Here is a 21,907-nt window from a genome sequence, read left to right on the forward strand (position 1 = left end):
TGGATTGAGTCTTCCCAGTCAAGTGACCAGGACCCCTGGAAACAGGAGAAACAGCTAACTCCAGAGGGTGGAGGTGACCTGGCTATGTTTGTCTGTCTCTCTCCCCCTTCTCCCCACCCCCGATTAAATCCCAGCTCCTATGGGAAATGAAGGAAATGAAGACAGGAAAGGCTTCTTGGAGAGAGCCCCCAGGACTTTCCCGCAATTCCTCCTAGGAGTTGCCACACATATATAGCCACAGCAGTTTGGCTTGGAGGGCTTTGGCAGCCTCCCCTTCCTAATAATAATAATAATAATGGCATTTATTAAGTGTTTACTACATGCAAAACACTGTTCTAAGTGCTGGGGAGGTTACAAGGTGATGAGGTTGTCCCACAGGGGGCTCACAGTCTTAATCCCCATTTTACAGATGAGAGAACTGGGGCCCAGAGAAGTTAAGTGACTTGCCCCACTGTTGGGTAGGGACCCGTCTCTATATGTTGCCAACTTGTACTTCCCAAGCGCTTAGTACAGTGCTCTGCACACAGTAAGTGCTCAGTAAATACGACTGATTGATTGATTGACTGCCCAAAGTCACATAGCTGACAATTGGCGGAGCCGGGATTAGAACCCATGACCTCTGACTCCAAAGCCCGGGCTCTTTCCACTGAGCCACGCTGCTTCCTACTGCTTGTCCCACAACAAGGAGGAGGAAGGAGTAGGGGGAGAGGGGAAAGAAAAGGAGGAAGAGAAGAAAGAGGGAAGGGGCAGCTGAAATGCACATTTACAAGTCCTTGTGATGAAAGCAAAACCCAGGAGGACATAGAAATATGGCTGTTCACGGGCTGCTGCTGTGGTGGCCTGAGGTGCTACAGGGCCCGGCAGGACTGCCCGTGCAGCCAGGGCACCTCCCGCACCGCCCCCTTTAGCTATCAGACCCGCTGGACCCGGCGCCCCGGAACCTGGTCCGTGCCACCTCCGTAGTAAGCAAAATAACTTGAAGGAAAATGACTGTTAGGGATACAGCAAATGACGTCCCAGAGGAGGCCTTCCCAGACTGAGCCCCTTCCTTCCTCTCCCCCTCGTCCCCCTCTCCATCCCCCCGCCTTACTTCCTTCCCCTCCCCACAGCACCTGTATATATGTATATATGTTTGTACAGATTTATTACTCTATTTTACTTGTACATATCTATTCTATTTATTTTATTTTGTTAGTATGTTTGGTTTTGTTCTGTCTCCCCCTTTTAGACTGTGAACCCGCTGTTGGGTAGGGACTGTCTCTATATGTTGCCAATTTGTACTTCCCAAGCGCTTAGTACAGTGCTCTGCACACAGTAAGCGCTCAATAAATACGATTGATGATGATGATGATGGTGATGACTTCCCACTGAACCGCCCACAGTTTTGGTCAATCAACCGGGAAAATGACAAGAGAAAAATGATAGCGGACTAGTCCAAAAGGAGCTGGAGGAGGCAGTCGGCCTGTTCAGTCTGTTCCACTGTTGGGGGTGGTCTCTCGGCCGCTCCCCTAACTCTGGGTGGGCACGCCACCACCTAAACCAACTCCAACAGGGTTTGCAATCATCATCATCATCATCATCAATCGTATTTATTGAGCGCTTACTGTGTGCAGAGCACTGTACTAAGCGCTTGGGAAGTACAAGTTGGCAACAAATAGAGACAGTCCAATGGCTCTCCAGGGCCAGAGCCCCTGCGGTAGTTAAAGAGACGAAGTTTTACCTTTTAAACTTAGATGCAGTGCTCTTTCCACAAGGATGTTGACAGCAAAAGTACTTTCCAGATGGGCTGGGGCTGGAGCTGAAGCTGGATCTGGGGCTGGGGGTCCACAGGGCATTTCTGGACTTGCACAATCCTTTGGGACATCAAGGATCTTGGAGGCCGGGACATCCCTGCTGGGGGTCACTTCGGAGTCACCGTCACTGCCGTCTCCAGCAGAGTCGCTCCCCAGGACAGGACTGTTGGGGTCGACTCTGGAAGTCAGAGTGACGCGAACTCGGACAGCGGCTCCAGACAGGTCGTCAGCGTTGCGCCTGAACAGAGGGTAAACACCTGTGGGAAGATTGAATGAAGTGACACCTTTTGGGGAACATTACTGTGTTTCCCCTGAGTTTTACTCCCACGTCTTTTTTTTTTTTTCCCAGAGCAAACAGTTGGGAAACAGATCTAAAATGATCCAGGGAGAGGAAAAAGGGAAAACATCCGAAGACACGGTATACTGAAAATCCAGCTACAACACAGAGGACAGCCTTAATGTATATCCCCCCCGCTGGTCAGGGCTTCTCGCCATCGGTGATGTCATCTTGGAAAACAAAGGTATTTAAATACAGGTGCGTGCGTGCGTGCATTCCTGGGTTTCCTCCTGCTTGAGGGTTTTCTCCACTGTATCTGATTTATTTTTCAATTCTCCTCTCCCAGAAAGATAACGGGTTCAGCACTCAGAACCTTGCTGCATCTCAGGAGGAATGAAAATTTACCATTTTCCCTGAGTAGGAGTCGATTGCATATTTTTCTGCTCTTTTTCATCTAAAAGTTCGATCCAACAATCACAGTGGCTTTTTCCAGGGCCACTCTTTGAGTGAATCTAGGCCAAGTCAGGTGTTCAGTAAGGTACCCCGATTTAGGCTTGGGCCCCACAAAAATCCACTGAGCTGTCTAGGTGAGATGGCAGGGACCCTGCTAGGCTCAAATCAAAGCTTCTGCCATGCAGCCCTGGGCTTCAGAGCCTTTGCTTATTAATGATTAACAAGTAGTTCTTTCAGTTGAATAGAAGATCAAAAGAACTCAGATCTCAGAAATTCATCCTCACAACCACGCTGTTGTTTCGGTAGACACTGATGAGAAAAGCGAGGCCCAGAGAGGGTAAGCGAGTTCATTCATTCAATCGTATTTACTGAGCGCTTACTGTGTGCAGAGCACTGTGCTAAGGGCTCGCCCAATGATACCCAGCACGTCAGAAGAGAAGGAGCTTGGCTCAGTGGAAAGATCACGGGCTTTGGAGTCAGAGGTCATGGGTTCGAATCCCGGCTCCACCACATGTCTGCTGTGTGACCTTGGGCAAGTCACTTAACTTCTCTAAGCCTCAATTACCTCATCTGTAAAATAGGGATTAAGACTGGGAGCCCCACGTGGGACAACCTGATCACCTTGTTTCCCCCGGGGCGCTTTGAACAGTGCTTTGCACATAATAAGCGCTTAACAAATGCCATTATCATTATTATTATAAGAGAAGCAGCGTGGCTCAGTGGAAAAGAGCACGGGCTTTGGAGTCAGAGGTTGTGGGTTCAAATCCCAGCTCCACCACATGTCTGCTGTGTGACCTTGGGCAAGTCACTTAACTTCTCTAAGCCTCAATTACCTCATCTGTAAAATAGAGATTAAGACTGGGAGCCCCACGTGGGACAACCTGATCACCTTGTTTCCCCCGGGACGCTTTGAACAGTGCTTTGCACATAATAAGCGCTTAACAAATGCCATTATCATTATTATTATAAGAGAAGCAGCGTGGCTTAGTGGAAAAGAGCACGGGCTTTGGAGTCAGAGGTTTTGGGTTCAAATCCCGGCTCCACCAATTGTCAGCTGTGTGACTTTGGGCAAGTCACTTAACTTCTCTGTGCCTCAGTTACCTCATCTGTAAAATGACGATTAAGACTGTGAGCCCCCCGTGGGACAACCTGATCACCGTGTAACCTCCCCAGCGCTTAGAACAGTGCTTTGCACATAGTAAGCGCTTAATAAATGCCATCATTAAGAGGGTTGGAGTTTGAACTCTCAGGCCCAGAACTGAATTCTGGGAAACCTAAACCACCCAGTGGGTTCGTACAGGATATCCCCGGCAAATGACTTCCCACTGAACCGCCCACAGTTTTGGTCAATCAACCGGGAAAATGAAAAGAGAAAAATGATAGCGAACTAGTCCAAGAGCTCCAGGCTCGACCTTCCCGGGAGGGAGCCGCGCGAGGGCTGGACTGTGCCGAGAAACCCCCCACCCCGCCGCCACTCACCGCACACGGTCCGCACCGGCGCCGGCCTCTCTCCGAGCTCGGAGAGGTCCACGTAGGCGGAGCCGATCCAGCGGTCCGTGTCACGGGGCCTCTCCCCGCTGTCGTCCCCCAGGGCGTGCCACAGCTGCACTTCCAGGCGCTCCTCCCTGAAATACCACAGCAAGGACTGGCTCCTAGTCACTCGGACGCTCCTCGTCACCTCGAACCTCAAGCTGACGTGCCTCCGGTCCCTTGTGACCCGGGGCTTCGCGAGCGGGGTCCAGAAGCCTTCTTGATCGTACAGCTTGTAGCGCAGGTAGCAGTAGGTGTTCTGGGGGACGTGGTTCTGGCCCGCTCGCAGCAGGCAGTGGACCGGCAGCCAGGCCTTCGGGGTGCAGACCGACAGGGCCGCCGGGCCCCAGGGCCCCCGGGGTCCCCCGTCCAGGCTGCCATCCAGGCCGCCGCCCGGGGCATCCCCCCGGCTCCTGCCTGCCAGCCGAGCGGCATCCACCACACGCTCTCGGTCACCGCGACGGGAAAAGGCCACAGAGAGCTCCAGGCCACCCACGACCGAGTGCAACGAGCCTGTGCCGGAAGGCAGCGCTGCATCCTCTGGCAAAGTGACTGGATGCCACCCGGAAATCCCTGCCGAGACAAAGTGGGAAGAACTGATTAGTACTAAGACCCGACCCCTCCCTCAGCACGCACAACACAAGGCTCCCACCGGTGGTATGTGCGAAGTGCCTACTGAGACCGGAGGTCTGAACACAGCCCTGGGAGTGCTCTGAGCACAGTACGGTGCTCTGCACCCAGGGAGTGCTCAGTAAATACCACTGACTGACGGGACAGAGAAGGAAAGCAGCATACTAGACTCAAGGAACAGGTCCTTTGGAGAAGGATCCCTGAGGCGTTTTGCTTAGGGACACAGATGTGTGCCCGCTGTGAGCGCTACTTTCGATTGGAATGGGAAATGGACTCTCTTAAAGGCCTGGGGAGCAAGAAGGCTTGCCTTGGAAAGACAAGAGCTCTTCCTGTGACCACAAACTGAGAAACCCTAACCCGGCCCTGAAGCTTTATCGAGTAAGAACGCCAACAAGGTACAATCATTCAGTCGTATTTATTGAGAGCTTACTGTGTGCAAAGCACCCTACTAAGCACTTAAGGTTGCTAGGGGCCAGGCCCATGGGATGCCCAGGCCGGGATCGGCTTCCATGACCGGCAACAAAGGAAGCTTGGGGGAGCACGGTGCGATGGCCACCCGAACCCTGTAACTACTCTTGGGGCTGGGTCAGGGTATTCTCATACGTTGTCACTTCGCTCCCATGGATCCCAGTCTTCAAGAACTCTTCCAAACCGTGCTTGAGGCTTCAAACGCCTCCCTTTTTTTTCTCCAACATCCATAATCCTTGCGTGAGAACGTTTCTCTTGTTCTTTGTTTTGAACAACCACCTTCAAGCTTCACTATGGCGGCGCTCCCTTGACCTGATGTTACGGGATTTGGCAACTGGTAATCCCGTCCTCACTCTATGTGGCCAACCTCAACAATGTAAAGGGACCCGCTGGCATCAGCAGCCCGTGGGCGCCCAGGAAATACCCGCGGCCTGAAGGAACGGTCGGATCCTTACCAGATCTCCTGATGAGCAGGTCTCTTGTTGGAACCCTCACGACTCCGAGGAGATAATCTCTTGGGGGCTGCATTCTGGATGCCTCATTAGCTGAAAAGTCAAGGTTAAAAACTGTCACTGGACCACTCTCTCTGGTCCCCGGGGTGGTGGTCCTGGCAATCTAGACCCCACAGGACTTGCGCTTCCTTAAGGATAGAGATTTGAGGCTGGGAGCTGTCAGAAGCTTGTGCTGCTGCTGTCCAAGTTATCCCTTCAAAAGCCCTGGCAGACCAGAAGTCAATCGATCAATGGCATTTATTGAGCACTTAGTGCAGAGCACTGTACTAAGCGCTTGGGAGAGTCCAATACAACAGGGTCGGTAGACCCGTTCTCTGCCCACGAGGAGCTGACACGACAGTCCGGGGGGAGCCTAAACCCTCGGGCGGGGCGCAAGTCCGAGGAAACGGATGAGGTCGCTCAGTACCCGCCAAGTAAGCCCCCGCCAGCACTGGGTAAACGCCGTGGGTTTTGGCTCACCTGCCTTGGCCTCCTGGTGATACACGGAGAAGGTCACCTCACCGAACTCCAAGAGTTCTGCCAGGAAACAGGTTTCTCCGCCCCCACGCTGGATCGCCAGGTTACAGGGAAACTCGAGGTGATAGGCAAACTCGGGGCAGAAAGTCTGGGCCACGGGGCAAGTCCTGCGCACCTCTCCTCTGGGCAGGAAGGAGAAGTGCACAGCCACCGAAGCGTTGATGCCCACCTCGGCGCTGGACCGGAGTGAGGGCGTCTCTTCGGCTGCTCTTCTGGAAGGGGGGAGCGGGGAAGAGGGTGCAGAGAAGGAAGGCATCGGCATGACTGACCAGGGTGCAGCTCGGCCAAGGTCAAGAGCCCCCAAGACCGACTTTCGGTCTGGGGCAGGGTCCCTCGTGGCCCTCCTCCTTCTCTTTCCCATTGCCCCGCTGGGGAACATGTTCTCTGGGCAGGGGTGCTCATCAGGACCCGAGTACATCCATCTTAAGGGAGGGGAGTGAAAGGCTGGGAGGTCACCGCTTTGGCCCTGACCATTCCCAGTGCCAAAGGAAGCTGGGCTCAATAAGGCAGGAGTCTGGTCGGCAGGAGCCTCTGGAAAGGAACCTCACCTGGCCGCTGCTTGCAGACCGGCGGCTCTGCGCACGTGCACAGAAATGAAGACGGCTCGAGCGGCCACGACACCCTCTGCTGTTTTCAGCGACTGCCTGTACCTCAGGCTCACGTCCAGCACCCCTGAACCAGGGCAAAGAGGACACTGAGTGGTTCGCGCATGTCCGACCTGATTAACTTGTTTCTACTCCAGCACGTAGAACAGTGCCTGACATAGTAAGCGCTTATCAAATATCATTCTTTAAAAAAAGCGAGAAGTGGAAGATGAGGTTGCGTGTGAGTGCAGCGGTTGCGGGAACAGAGAACAAAGAATTCTGGGAAGCCAAAAGTCTCTCTTCTCTGCCCGGGAGTGTCTTGGTGGGGTGGAGGTGGGGAGAGGCACGGAGCAGAGAAGAGTTCAATACTACTGATTGAAATAATTAAGAACCTGAAGGCAGAGGCTGGAGTCCTTCCATGTGGGCAGTCCAGGGAATCAAGGGAAGACTGAAGGTCTGGATCCCCACATCCCCCGAGTGCTGCATGGTCACCAGGGCACAGAGCCGGGACAATGGTAAAGTTGCTTTGGCCACCATCTGGTCTCTGACGTTGGGGTAGTAGTATCTGTAGAAACCACCAAGAAACAAAATGTTGGTGGGAAGCAGTGGAACCTTCTCATCTTACAAGATTCAAGTGTAATGGCAGGGTATAAAGTTGGAAGATCTCTTTCTCCCTCAAGTTGCAATATGTCCCCAAAGTTAAAAAAAACACCAAGAAACAAAATGTTGGTGGGAAGCAATGGAACCTTCTCATCTTACAAGATTCAAGTGTAATGGCAGGGTATAAAGTTGGAAGATCTCTTTCTCCCTCAAGTTGCAATACGTCCCCAAAGTTTGAAGAAACACCAAGCCCGGAAAAGGAAATTTGCTGAACCTGAAACACAGCAACTGCTCAACCAGAAGCAGGAAAAGGAGAGAATGATATTCAGCATCCTTTATGATGATGGGGAATTAACAGCACCCATCCTGGGACAGGAACAAGAATCATGAGTTTTTCAGTCTCAGAACCTTCAAAGGCAACGAATTGGGTAATGCTTGGTTTTTCTCCCAACTTCTCAAAGGAACCGTGGTCCAATGCCAGGTGCATCAAGGAATTTTACATCACCAGGAGAAGTTAGCTGGTGTTGAAACTGACAGATGGAAAGATCAATGGTTGGGAAACATGTGGATTCATTCCTGCTGGAAGCTAGGCAGCAGAAAATAGCAACTTCTGGAGGGTTTGGAGGAGACTTCACATGCCAGAGGTTTGTAACAGGTTTTTTGCTTTTTTTTTTTTTTTAACAGGGAAAAGACTGGAATGACAGCAGGCTCAAGAAGAGAGGGGGAAAAGTTAGGAATGTTACTCAAGGAGGGCAGCCACCTCCCAGTTCTTGTAAGCCTTCTTGATGCCGACTGCTCTCGGAACTCTTGCCTGGATGGACACACAGGTCTGATCTTCTACAGTGACACTGGGAATCTTTGCTCAACTTTCTCCTGGCTTCCCCGGATCATCTTCCAGCCCAGCCTCATTTGCGCTCTGCCTCTTCCCCCTGCCCAACCTACCCTGGGCTCGGCCTCTTCCCCCAGCCCAGCTTCCTCCGGCCTCGGCCTCTTCCCTCTTCTAGAGAAGCAGCGTGGCTCAGTGGAAAGAGCCCGGGCTTTGGAGTCAGAGGACATGGGTTTGAATCCCTGCTCCACCACGTCTGCTGTGTGACCTTGGGCAAGTCACTTCACTTCTCTGAGCCTCAGTTCCCTCATCTGTAAAACGGGGATTAAGACCGTGAGACCCACGTGGGACAACCTGATCACCTTGTATCCCCCCAGCGCTTAGAACAGTGCTTTGCACATAGTAAGCGCTTAACAAATGTCATTATTATTATTATTATTCCCCCAGCCCAGGCTCCTCTGGATTCGGGCTTTTCCCCCAGCCCAGCCTCCTGTGGGCTCGGCCTCTCCCTCAGCCCAGTCTCCTCCAGGCTCAGCCTCTCCCCCAGCCCTAGGGTTCCACTTCCCCTCGCTTCCCCAACACCTTTTTTTTCCCTCCTAGCAGCCCCGTTCTCTGCTAGTTCTGCATCCATGTGGGTTTGTTATCGCCCACCTGCCCACCCACCTTTTCAGCCTGATGCACCCCTCTCCTCCTTATCCCGCTTTTCCCTACTCTGGGACCCCAGATCCCTGTCTGCTCTCCACTCCCCAGACTCCAACCCTGATGCCCAAACCTCTGCTTCATTGACATTCCCACACTCTCCTTGACGAGCCCCCGCCCCACTTCTGATTCCTGCCTGCTCTTTGACTTCCGCTTTGGCTACAGCTCTGAAGAGGTGCTCATCACAGCTCAGCTAACAGTGACAAGAATGCCGCAAGCTTCTCGAAGGTAGGGACTGCGCCTTTTGCTTCTATTGCACTTTCCTCCAAGAGCCCTTCGAAACCCAAAAGACCTTCCGTCGTTAGTTCTCTCAAGATGTGCACTGCTTTCCCTCTACGTTTTGGGTAGACTGCCGCTTGGGAATTTGGGAATGTTCCCCTGGGCATGCATGTCTGCCTGGACAGAATGCAATGTGGGCCGGAAGGAGCAGTTGGGGTGCACACGTGTGCAGTTGGTTCAGGGTGGGGTTTCCTTCAGCGGTAGGGACCCCCGCCTCTGACAATCTTGACTTCTATTCGTGGACAGAGGTGGTAATGGAATAAAATCAACAGGATTCGGCTGGGACGACGAAGCAAGCACTCAGCGGTGGGTGAGTGCCTCTTGTCAACAAGTGGTCCTTCCCACTGAACTGTCTTGGAACAAAGTGCTTAGCGCAGTGCTCTGCTCACACTACGTGGTCAATAAATGCCACTGACAATTGACTGATAACAAAGGTAACCTATGCAGGGGAAGTTCCTTAAAGGCCTCACAGGGGGCCAGCGATGGGGAGTGGGTTGGCCAGAGCTGTTTGGAAGCTCCCAGGCTGCCAGGTCAGTCAGTTGTATTTATTGAGTGCTTACTGTGTGCAGAGCACTGTACTATGTGCTTGGGAGAGTACAATATAGTAGTAAACAGACAGATTCACTGCCCCCAATGAGCTAACAGTCTAGAGTCACCAGCTGTACCTGCACCAGATCTCGAACTGAACTCCCACGCCGGCGGCATGACCCGGCGTGGAGAAGGCGCAGAGCAGGATCCTTTGCAAAGGCATCCCAGGGGGCACCAGCAGAGTGTGGAGCTGCTTGTCATTGAAGATGGGATCAGGGACGCATAACGTGGTTGCTGAGCGACGGGGCTTCAACACAGTGCCTTGGAAAACAAGGGATGCAGGACAGAACCAGTTAAGCACTCCTGGCCAGGGAGGGCCTTTCCCCACCTCCAGGAAGGGCAGCGCGTTGCACTGGAGCAATGAAGAGCCCGTGGAACTAGCGGAAAGCGCACCAGGACGGATTTGAGTTCCAGTTCCACTACTGGCCTAATGTGTGACCTCGGGCAGGTCACGAAATCTCTTTAGTTCTCCGTTTCCTCATCTGTAAAAGGGGGATAAGATAAAGTGTGAGCCCTGTGGGATGTCTACCCCAATGCCTAGCCTATAGTAAGCACTTGATAAATGCCATAATTACCAAGGAATCATGGGTGGGATGCCCTCCAGGGGTGGGTGATTTCCAAACTGTGCCAGCTCTTGAGGTAGGCTTGCTTTTGGATCTGACCCATGGACCACCCGGCCCCGGGTTCAGTCCCACAATGGCACGGTTGCCTCCTTGACACACCCAGCCATTACAGCCATGAGGGTAACCTATGGACAGTTTGCCATCAGCGGTGTTTTCTTCCACACCAAAGCACTGTGGCCTGACGGAAAGAGCATGGGCCCGGGACTCAGAGGACCTAGGTCCTAATTCTAGCTCTGCCAACTGCTTTCTGTGTGACCTTGGGCAAGTCACCTCACTTCTGTTTCCTCGACTGTAAAATGGGAATTCAATACCTGTTCTCCCTCCTACTGCGGCTGTGAACCTCACCCAGGACAGGAACTGTGTCTGACCTGATTAACTTCTTCCTGCCCCAGTGCTTAGAACAATTTTTGCCACATAGTAAGTGCTTAATGAATACCATACTAACAACCAGAAACAAAAAATGAAACCAAACAAAAAACCCAAACTATCTACACATCCTACAGTGCGATGTCTCTGCTTGCCCTTGTCGTCGGCCCTGTTGGGATGGTAAAGAGAGTTCAATGAGGCAAGCGAACGAGGGTGTGACCTGCCCAACCTACCGCTTTCAATTAACTCGGTCCCTTTCAACACACTAGAGTCCGTTTCTTGAGCTGGAAAATAGTACTGGACATAGCAATCTGCTTCTCCCCAGACGGTCGATTGGAGTGGAGCAAGTCCTTTCACCTTCTCCACATGGACCTCAAATGTATGCTCCACCAGCCCATCTCTTTGAAACTCTGCCTGTTGGAGGAAATCAAATGCATCCCAGATGTCAAAACAGTCACTGGACAAAGGCTACTGCTGCTTCTCTCCAAATCCTGCCAAAAGTGAACTGAAAGGACCCGACAGAATAAGGTGGCCAACTCCTCCGTGGACGGTGTGCTACACGTTCTGCAACTAGTCACCTGACAAAGACGTGCTGCTGCTGTGGCAAATCAGATACCTCAGTTTTGCCACAGCGCATATGTTTTAACTATGCTTTTGCCTAGAATGTGACTTGGGAATCGGGCCATGCTCTTCTGACAATTCGAATCTCTTTCTGATCAAAAGAAACTTGTGCAGTTTACTAACTCGATTGGATGCCCCCAAGCACTCAGCACCATGCTGTGCCCTCAGTAGGTGCTCAATCAATACTACTGATTGAAGGACTGATTTGTTGGAATCACAGATCTGGAGGGAAATGGAGTCGGAATCCAACAGAACAGACCTACCGTGGTAACGGGAGACGGCGGTCGATCCAGACAATGGGCTGGTCGTTGGGGATCGGACGGAAGGGTCTCCTCCTCGTTCTTTAGCCTCTGCAGTGCCATGACCTGTTCAGCCGAACCCATGGCTAAAAGCACTCTGAGGCTTCCATTTTGGTGGCCCGTGAAGATATCAATCACTGGCACGTAGCTGTCTATGGCCACCACCGGGTACTGAGCCTTGAGCAGCAGCCGAGAAATCTTGGGGTCTCTGAAAGGAAATAACGGGGAAGTAAACATGCTGTCCCCATCAATCACCCCAGAGAACACAGGCTACTTCTTCATCACCTCACTGACCTCATTCTTTGTTAAACTGCCCTCCCTATTTAAAGAGCAATGCTGAATGCAGGGGCTTCAGATGCTCAGAGCAGCATCCTCCTTCCTCCTCCTCAAATTGCCCCTGCCCACTTGCTCGCCGTGGGCAGTTGGGGAAAAAAACCACTGCCAGCAGTTGTCTGCTGGGCAACCCAGGAGTGACAGCAGGCTGGGAAGAGATTTTTGTGAGCAGGAAAATTTTGAATCTTATTCACAAAAGCCCCTTAAATAATAACAATAATAATAATAATAATGATGGCATTTATTAAGCACTTACTATGTGCAAAGCACTGTTCTAAGTGCTGAAATCTGCACCAGTGAAAAGGGCAGCAACTTGCCTCATGAAAGGTGGACCAAGAATCAGTCCTAAATAAGACAGGAGGTGACCATGGTTCCAGCGCGGGCACTGACTCCCGCACAGTGGGCAGGTGCCCGCTTACCGGAACGACAGGTAAAACTGATGGAGGGGGAGCTTCGCCAGGCCGAGCAGCTGGTCCGTCCCTGCTCTGCCCACCTTATTCCAAGCCTCAATCACCATCACGTTGTTCTTCAGTCTTTCCAGATGTTTGGGGCTCAGAGAAACTGGAGTTACCTGGAGGGGAGGGTTTAGTCAGAATGGGAACAAAGACTTTGCCTGGGGGCTCAGTCATTCATTCAATATTTATTAAGTGCTTACTGTGAGCAGAACACTGTATGAAACGCTTAGCATTAATTCTCTCTAACTTCCCAGGGACTGCGTTATGATCTCCCGCCCCTCTGTCAGGGAGAAGGTAGGCGGGAATTGGAACTTGGATTTCGAGGGAGAATCATAGTATGAGCACATTCCCCACTTCAGCAAGAACATGGGCCTGGCCCAGAGAGCACCATCTGCTTTACCTGGGAAAAATGAAAGGCTGGCTGGGTTGTGCCCCAGACCACACTTGACCTCGTGGCTTCCTCTGTGTTAAAGAGTTTGCACTTTAAATACACATTGCATGGCCTCTGCTTTTCACAGCTCCCCGAGAGAAAGTCTTTTCCATCTGGCACCATCAACAAGACGTGTAAGAGCAATCCATTCTCTTCCGCTGTACCACTCAGCTGGCCCCTGGGACAGTGGGAGGTTGCTTTGGCCTCGGAGAATGGGGGCTTAAACACACTCGGGGTGAACTTGGGTGATTCTTCTGAAGTTGCTTCAGGTTTCTGTGGCAGGGTCTGAGGGCTCCGGTCACATACGACAACGCACTCAGCTTCTAGTGACTTCTTTCCTGGACTTGTTTCAGGGCATACGGGGCTTTGCAGGTGATCATTGACCAACTTAGCAGAGACATCCGTGAAGTCTTTGTTATTTACTACAAGGGCTACGGATATCTGCGGACCAGAAGGAGGAAAACAACGGTCAGAATATTACTTTGTTTTGAAAATGGTCCTTTAACCAAAAAAACCCTTCTGAACGCATTCTCATTAGAAAAGTGCTTACTGAGTAAGAGTTATTCAACAAGGCTGTGAAGTGACTAGCCGGACGGAAACCGTGGGAAGCAGCAGGCTACCGTGGATGGCAAAGAGCACAATGGCTACCTCAGCCACCGTCTGCTGGGTTTTGGTGCTCAAACCGAGTGCTGACGCTGGGCTGTGGCCGCTTTGGCCACCCATGGGTCCTGCATGTAAAATCTTGGCAGGCGCTTCACCGACTGGTGCTCACTGCACCCCGTGCCCCAGAGGGAACCCGACGGGCAGGGATAGCAGGATGTGAATGGCGCTGAGCAGCCACAAACGCCATAAGCGATTCTTTCACGCAGGATCTCGGTCCTTAAAGTCTCCCGCCCCTCTGCTGTCCTTGACGGAAACTCCATCAAGGTAACCGGCCAGCGCTTGTCCGAGCAGTCAGAAACACACAGTCGGCTCATTAAGGACGATCTCAATTTTTTCCTTTCTTTTCTAGGTGTTAATTCTTCTCTTTTCCCCACTAGATTGAAGGCCCCATTGCAACACGAATCGTGTCTTCTAACTCTATTTTATTCTCCCAAGGCCTTAGCGCAGAGCTCTGCACCCAAGAACCTCCAGTCTGCTGATAGCTCTCAGAATTTCACGTTGAGACTACTGTATTAGCCTTCTTACTAGTCTCCCGGATACTAGCCACTCCCCGTTCAGCTAAACCACATGCCGTTGCCCAGATCATCTTCCTGAGATGTCACTCGTCACGGGATGCGCAAATTCTGAAAAGTGGGTTTAAGTAGGGAAGCTGAGGAGTTCAGTTTTAGACATGGTTGAGTGTGAGGGTGCCAGGAGACCCAAGTGGAGATGTCCCGGAGGCAGGACGAAATGAGAGCTTGCATTGCAGGTCAGAATGAACTGCACGTGGAGGAGGTCACCTCCCATCAGTATTGAGACAAAGATGTGGATTGTGGTACTTTTTTGTTTTTTGAATGGTATTTGCTACTCTTACTGTGTGCCAGGCCCTGTACTAAGAACTAGGGTAAGGTACAAGCTAGTCAGATTGGGCACTGTCTATGTCCCACATGGGGCTCACAGTTAATCCCCACCTTATAGATGAGGTAATTAAGGCACAGAGAAGATAAGTGACTTGCCCAAAGTCTCACAGCAGACAAGTGGTTAGAACCCAGGTCCTTCTAACTCCTGAGATCTGTGTTCTGTCCACTAGGCCAGGCAGCTTCTCTAATTTGGCAGTAAAATTTCCCTTCAGAAATGCATGTTTGGGAATTCGGTTTGAAAAAAGACATTTCCAAAACAAAGTTGTCTTATAACTTGAAACTCAGAATGCGTGGAGATGATCTGTCCCTCTGTCTATATGGGGAAAACCCTAATCTCCTCTGGACTGTAAGCTTGTGGCGGGCAGGATTGTGTCTGTTTACACTTGTACTCTGCCAAGTGTTTAGTACAGTGCTGAATACCTATGATTGACTGACTGCCTGACTAGTCTCCTTGGATTCATTACTCAATTCGGCAGGAACATGCAAAGACCTTGAGGGGTCCAATCTGTGCCTGGCCGTCTTCCTCCACCACGTGCAGCTCGCCGCTGAAAGAGAGCAGTTCCGACTGAAGGATGTCTCGCAGAGGAAGAGAGGCAGACCCGATCGTCCCTGGCTGAAAGAATGAGGGAAAGAGACTCAGACGGGCCAGAGAAGACCATTGAACCCAGCCTCCCACTCCCAAGACCGCAATCGCGTTATCTGGTGAAGAGAAGCGGCAGTCGGCTGTGGCCATGACGTCCGACAGGCCTGGGAGAATGTGGGACTTCCAAAGCTGGTGGAAGGGCCGGAAGGACCGGACCAGCTTTTCAGTTGTTAAGAAAATCCAACATTCATCTTTGTCTTAACAGAAAGGCTCACTGGGACTGACAAATGCCATTTATAATCATTAAGACTTACGGTATTTGTTAAGCGCTTGCCATGTGTCAAGCACTGTCTGAGGCGCTAGGGTAGATGCAAGTAAATCAGGTTGTACACAGGCCCTTGTCCCTCATGGGGTTCACAGTCTACGTATGAGGGAGAACAGGTATTGACTCCCAATTGGATCTTCCTGCCAAAATCCACGACTCCGGACACGAGATCTCACCCGACCAGTTCCACGACTGCTTCCCCAGAAAGCATTGGTTTGACGGGCACCAAAGGACCCCCAAAGGGATAGTGTGTGACAGTTGCCTTCTTGCCAGCCACCCGCAACAGCTGGCTTTGGGCTACCATTCGAAAAGTGAAGAGCATCTGAGGTACCTTTTTCTCCGTATTTTTCCTTAGGAAAATTTTGAAAGTGAGGAATGAGTTCCACCAATGTTCTATCATTGCTCCATCAAAATGGACAGGAAACACAAACCGCTGCTGGAATTTCACCACTGTAAGGAAAATCACAGACTTGAGTGTCGGAGTGAGGTGGACAAGGGCTGTCTGGCCTGGGAGATTTCATATGCTGGTAAGAGGGAGTCGAAGGACTACCTTTTTAATTACGAAGGAATTGGGAACAATCCAGCTGCACTTCTGTTTTGGGAAAAGACAGGTCAGCCTTTACTGAAGCACCTATGAAATGCTTAGCACTGTACTCTGCACTTGAGAGATGTGTTAAGGTACAGACCTGGTCCCTTCCCCCAAAGAGCTTACAATTTAAGAGGGCAGATGGCACAGACAACCACACAACCCACATACAACCCGCTACAGGTTCAAATAGATACAGTAATGTTAAGAAATGACTTGAAGTGAGGGGAGTGTCACGGTCTGGACAAGGGGAGTGTAGAGTGGATCCACATCTAAGTGGGGAGAGCGTCCTGTGAGAGACAGTCCCCGGGCTGCAATTTCAAGGGAGGAGGAGATGATTAACAGTCAGGATATATGCTCCATAACCAACTCATATTTTGTGTTAGTTTCCAGGGTGCTCGCACGGAAGCGTCTCTGCCGAGAAACCATTTTTTAAAAGTTGATGTTTACCTCCTCCTGCAATTTTCCTTGATGCTAGCTGGACGATCTCCACGGTCACTGAAGTCTGCCCTGTTCCATCTCTAGAGGATCTTACAGGAAAGCGGTATTCCACGAAGAAAGTGCTAAGGTAAAACGGACAATCTTTTTTTTATATCACAGTGCAATGTCCACAGCAGAGATTTTTCAAGAGAGGAAAAATTCAAGCAGAGGAATAGAAGATATTTTTTTTTAAAAAGATGACATTCATTAAACACTTATTACTCTGGGCCAAACAGTCTGCTAAGTACTGGGGTAGATAATATACGAGAATTATAATCACATCAGATACAGTTCTTATCCCATGAGAGGCTCACAGTCTAAGAGAGAAAGTATCTGTGCCCATTTAACAGATGAGGAAACTGAGACAGAGAAAAAGAGTGACTTAGCCAAGGTCCCCAAAGGCAAGGAGCAGAGCCCCAGATCTTCTGATTCCCAGTGCTGTGCTCTTTTCACTAGTCCACACTACCTCCCAGAAGTGTTCCCAGGTAGACACCTTCCCAACTATCATCTCAGCACTTTTGCCCTCTTGGCCTTCCATAGCATTTGCATTTTGCTTCACATATTCTGCTCTTTAAGCACATCTTCCTCCTATCTGGAATTTATTCTGTTTGTCTCTCCTACTAGATCGTAAGCTTCTTGTAGGCAAGGACAGTGTCTCTCGCTTTTATTGTACCGTCTCAAGTGCTCAATAAATATCTTGATTGATCAGGGCTTAACTTTTTCTCATCTTCAGGCTAAGCCATGGGGACTGATTCTTTGAACCTACAGGACCGATTTTCTCGTCTAATGGAGAACGATAGTAAATATGGGCTTCTCCTAAAAACCTTTTACCTTCAAAGTAGTTTACAAACATGAACTCATCCTCCCAAATCTTTGTAATCACTGGCAAGGCTGACTCATAGAAAAACCATGGACAGCTCAGGCCCGGGAGTGTGGAGCGGAAGGCTCACTAGGGGAGCTTGCAAACTCAGATGTTTCATTCATGGGCCAGACTGGGCTCCGTGTAGAGAGGCAATCCTTACCGCTTTTTGGCTACCGTTGGTCGGGGTGGTTTCCCACTGCAGCTCTTTGGGCTCAGACTTGCCGGAACACCATCTGGAGGAATGCTCAGCGTTTCGATGATGACTCTGGCTGAGTGTATGCGACCCAGGAGTGCCAGCCTATCCACACCTAGCATTGTCAGCTGGGTTTCCTCTGGAATTTCAGAGGTGGCTTTCCGTCCCACAGGAAAATTTCTGAAAGAAGTTGGAGAAGAGTTGGGTGTAGATGCTTGAACTACGACAGATTTTGTTTGACCTGTTAATGCAAATTGATCTGCCCTGCCCACACAGCTACAATTTCTAATTTTTTCCTATAAAATCTCTCCTCCTGAGCAGGACAGGAGCAAAAGTTCCCTTTATTTCAGCTGGAGCCAGGGGAGGCTTGCACCTTATTCTGCCTCTGAATGCAGAGAACCTAATCTTCGGCACCGAGGAGTGCAGCAAAGGAGAATAATAATGATAATAATGATGGCATTTATTAAGTGCTTACTATGTGCAAAGCACTGTTCTAAGCGCTGGGGAGGTTACAAGGTGATCAGGTTGTCCCATGGGGGGCTCACAGTCTTAATCCCCATTTTACAGATGAGGTAACTGAGGCACAGAGAAGTGAAGTGACTTGCCCAAAGGCACACAGCTGGCAATTGGTGGACCCGGGTTTGAACGCATGACCTCTGACTCCAAAGCCCGTGCTCTTTCCACTGAGCCACGCTGCTTCTCTGAGAAGGAGGGAAGGGAGCAGCACATGGAGAATCTCATTCTGGATTACCAAGCCAGTCCTCACTGACATCGAGGAGATGGGGAGAGGGCAAGTGCCAGGACAGAAAAAATCCCCAGACACACAAATTCCCAACCTCCATTAGGTTAACCATTAATTTCAATTTCCTTCCCCAGCAGATCTTTTACCAGAGCTTCTCAGTAGGAGCTAAGCAGATCCTTCTGAATTTTCTTTCCCCTCTCTACCCTATAGCCCGACCATAGCAAATGCACTCATGAAAAGAGAAGCACTCAAGGCAGAAGGAAGAGGAAGATTGATTAACTGGTCTCTCAGCAACTCACCATGAGAGGAAACTATCACAGCTCCAAGACTTTATTTACAGTGAAAGAGCTCTTTTGAAATTCAAAAAAGGAATTTCTCTAAATGGTGTTCTTCTCCAGACAGGCAAGTCTTCACCCAAAGTACCTTCATTCCCCATAGGATCTAGTGTTAAGGAACTGGATTGCTTTTGCCGGATCGTTTCCTGAACACCCCTAGTTTTGCCATTAGAAATTCAGTAGACGCTTCTGGGATGACCGTCCTTCAACTTGAATGCGTTACACAATACGACTGAAGTACAGAAATAAATTCACCTGAGCTTCTTTCCTGCTGCCATCTTCTTTTGGCCACGGTCTTTAGAGTCCAGCCCATTCACGGACCTGGAAAACCCCCCCGTTTCTATTTTTTTAGAAGGCGTGTCATCGTCGTCTTCATTGAGGAAATCGCTTACACTGACATCAGATTTCTTAATTATGAGCAGCAAAGAAAAGAAACAAAAATGAGCCTCTGAAGACACATTTGGGACTCTAGTAATACTATTGTGCATAAATATAATACACTGTCGTAGGTACATTTTTCACTGCAAACACAACAATACCACGACTTGGAACTGTACAGCATTTTCACATTTCAAAGTTCCTTACCCGAGATTCCAGGGCAGGTCAGAGGCAGAGCTGGGACTAGAACCCAGATCTCCTCCTGACTCCAGGACCCTATACTCTTTCCAGTGGACAGATTACCAAAGAATGGGATATCTATTGTTTGCTATCTAAACTGCCTGCTGTGACCGGCTAGTCAAACCAGCCAGGCTTATTTTCACACTTGAAAAATTGAGTTCAGAGAAAATTGGGCTTCGAAAGTGGAACTGCACAAATAGAGTCTGCTTGTAAAAGCATTTGTCAGAAGGACACTTTCACCTTCCATCTCCCGAAGACCAGTTGGTGGGAAAGCCGTGTTTCCTTGGCTGGCGTCACCGGGCTGTTCTGTGCAGCCCATGCTGTAGACCGGCAAACAGAGGATGCCCTCGTGCGACCCTGCCTTCTGGAGGAGGACAACTAAGCCAAATATCTCCAGAGCCTGACCAACGCAGGGGGTAAAAGCACTGGCGGTGGCAGCAGTAGCAGCAGCAGGGTTCTACCCCCACACCCCCAGCCCTGAGGAAGTCCAAGCTGCTGAACTTCTGTCCACTCATCAACTCACCTGTTGTCATGAACACTACCTCGGTGTGGGGGTCTACTAGAATTTATGTGCTCTGTGTGCGTCTGTGTGGCTCATGAAGGACAGCGAGAGAAATGGTGAGTGTGTACTTCTATGCACCTGCAGTGCGGGGGGTCGGGTACATTTGTGTTGGAGGCGACCGGGGCGGAGAGTATCTATCTGAGATGGCATGGGTGGGCACTCCTCCCCGAGTCTTCCTAACTGTGGACAAGGCCGGGCGAGGCTGCCAGTGCTCAGCAGTCGCATGTGATAGGACATGGGGCCGCTGGGATCCCTCGCTGGCATCCCGAGTTAATCTATTCTTTGCTTTCAGGAAAACTTCACCCAATACTATTCCACACAGCCGAGTTCTCCAACCTGTCCTTAACGGCGTGGAAGGAAAGAGAGCCATTCGTGGTCCTACCTGGTACAGGTGTAAAATGCAATCCCCAGGTCAGGTCTGAGATGGATATTTCTTTTGGCTTCCTAAAACGGAGGGGGTGGTTGGGCTTCTCCCGGCTAGAATAGGGTTGGACATCCGTCCCCTAACCCAAATTACCACTTACCGGTGCCGTGTAAAACAGGTTCTCCAGCAGACTCTGGTCATACTGAGGATCGTTGAGCTCACTGTTGCAATCCAGCTCGCTCTTGGGAGAAAGTGAGTTTGGAGGAGAGCCTACTCCGGCCCAGCCATGCCCATGTGCTAACTCGACACTGTGGAGACACAACAGATTTCAATACACACAAAGCAAGAGGACCATTAATATAGCTCACTTCCCCTAGAAATCTACACTTAACACACTCAGAGTTTCAGCTAGGACTTCCTTCCCTATTGGTCAGTGACAGTGTTTCCTGGGCACCCACGGTCTGCAGGGCACTGTGCTAGGCACTGGGGGAAGGGTTGGAATTAAGAATTGGGAAAGGCAGGGCCACTGCCCACAAGAAGCCTGCAGTACAATGGGAATGACATCAATGCATAACATAAAAAGAAGCAAAAACGGGAAACAGGATAAGAACATGATAAATCACTCCAAAGATGCACAAGGACACAAACGGTTCTAATTTATAGATATGTCCATAAAAGTGACCTGGGTTTTATTCCCAAAGTTTTGGAAGCAGGTATTGTGATTCTAAGAAGTCGTCATAGAAGAGGGGGGCTTTTTGTAGAGTTTTGAAGGTGGGCAGGAACCTGTTTTGATGAAGAGGCGCAGGGAGGGTATTCTAGGTGGGGAGAATGGCATATAAAAGTGAACAACAACTCTTCCCATGGTAAGTCTTATTTTTGTATTCACCTGAATTTATGTCTATTTTCAGATCAGGGTAGTTCAGCTACTATATTTAGGTCCTCATGTCTCTTCTCCCTCCCCACCACACCCTCTATCAGATGGAGCTTTGGAGGGCAGGAACAGCACCGCACCCTGCTTATGTGGGCCCCCCAAGCGTGTGGTGCGATGTACAGTGCTCTGCCCAGCTGGCCCCGGTGAGGGGCAATTGGGGCTGAAAGAGGGACTCCTATAGGGTTTGTTACTGCAGGCAACTCTGCAAGCCGAAAAAAATCAATAGGCTCGAGAAGAGTTTGGATAAAGTGATAATGATAAATAATTAATAATATTTATGGTATTTGTTAAGCACTTACTATGTGTCAGGCACTATACTGAGCACTGGGGTGGGTACAAGCAAATCAGGTTGGACGGTCCCTGCCCCACACGAGGCTCACAGTCTTAATCCCCATTTTACAGATGAGGTCCAGAGAAGTGAAGTGACTTGCCCAAGGTCACACAGCAGACAAGCGGTGGAGCCGGGATTAGAACCTATGACCTTCTGACTCCCAAGCCTGTGCTTCTCCACTAAGCATGCTGCTTCTCAAGGTGAGTTAGGATGTGAGGGGGCTTAAGGAGGGTAGAAACAGATTAGGGACAGTCCACCTACGTGGGTTTGAGAAAATGGATTGATCTGACATTGGTTTTCAAAGCAATGAGGAATGAAGCATGAATCGGCCCAAGGGACAGCCTACACCCGGAAGAGGCCTGCAACCGTGTCGGGGGCACCTGACCAAGATGACGCCTCTCTCACCTGCCCAGCAGTAACTGAATTGCATTAGCCTCCGCTTGCGGGTCGTGTTCCCAAAATCCATCCTCAGCCGGTGGGAGGAAGGGGACTTCAGCTTCAGGTACAATGAAGTCTTTGTAGAGGCCCCCGAATGGCACTGGCACCCTAAG

At 50.4% G+C, this 21,907-nt stretch overlaps 1 protein-coding gene across 1 annotated transcript in view; it reads right to left on the reverse strand.

Moving 5' to 3' along the window:
- Positions 1-21,907, reverse strand: part of C2CD3 (C2 domain containing 3 centriole elongation regulator) — a 46,414-nt gene that overhangs the window by 14,037 nt on the left and 10,470 nt on the right. Inside the window, exons 7-24 of the mRNA XM_038761743.1 lie at positions 21,762-21,902; positions 20,255-20,402; positions 18,806-18,957; positions 17,441-17,653; positions 16,389-16,501; positions 15,684-15,802; positions 14,935-15,057; positions 12,853-13,323; positions 12,417-12,568; positions 11,629-11,872; positions 10,978-11,158; positions 9,833-10,016; positions 7,156-7,328; positions 6,728-6,851; positions 6,123-6,391; positions 5,607-5,696; positions 4,003-4,626; positions 1,721-2,050 (exon numbers count right to left, since the gene is read on the reverse strand). Coding sequence (XP_038617671.1) covers positions 1,721-2,050; positions 4,003-4,626; positions 5,607-5,696; positions 6,123-6,391; positions 6,728-6,851; positions 7,156-7,328; positions 9,833-10,016; positions 10,978-11,158; positions 11,629-11,872; positions 12,417-12,568; positions 12,853-13,323; positions 14,935-15,057; positions 15,684-15,802; positions 16,389-16,501; positions 17,441-17,653; positions 18,806-18,957; positions 20,255-20,402; positions 21,762-21,902 — 3,851 coding nt within the window. The remainder of the gene's footprint in view (positions 1-1,720; positions 2,051-4,002; positions 4,627-5,606; positions 5,697-6,122; positions 6,392-6,727; positions 6,852-7,155; positions 7,329-9,832; positions 10,017-10,977; positions 11,159-11,628; positions 11,873-12,416; positions 12,569-12,852; positions 13,324-14,934; positions 15,058-15,683; positions 15,803-16,388; positions 16,502-17,440; positions 17,654-18,805; positions 18,958-20,254; positions 20,403-21,761; positions 21,903-21,907) is intronic.

This window comes from Tachyglossus aculeatus, chromosome 20, assembly GCF_015852505.1.
Source record: "Tachyglossus aculeatus isolate mTacAcu1 chromosome 20, mTacAcu1.pri, whole genome shotgun sequence".
Taxonomy (NCBI): Eukaryota; Metazoa; Chordata; class Mammalia; order Monotremata; family Tachyglossidae; genus Tachyglossus; species Tachyglossus aculeatus.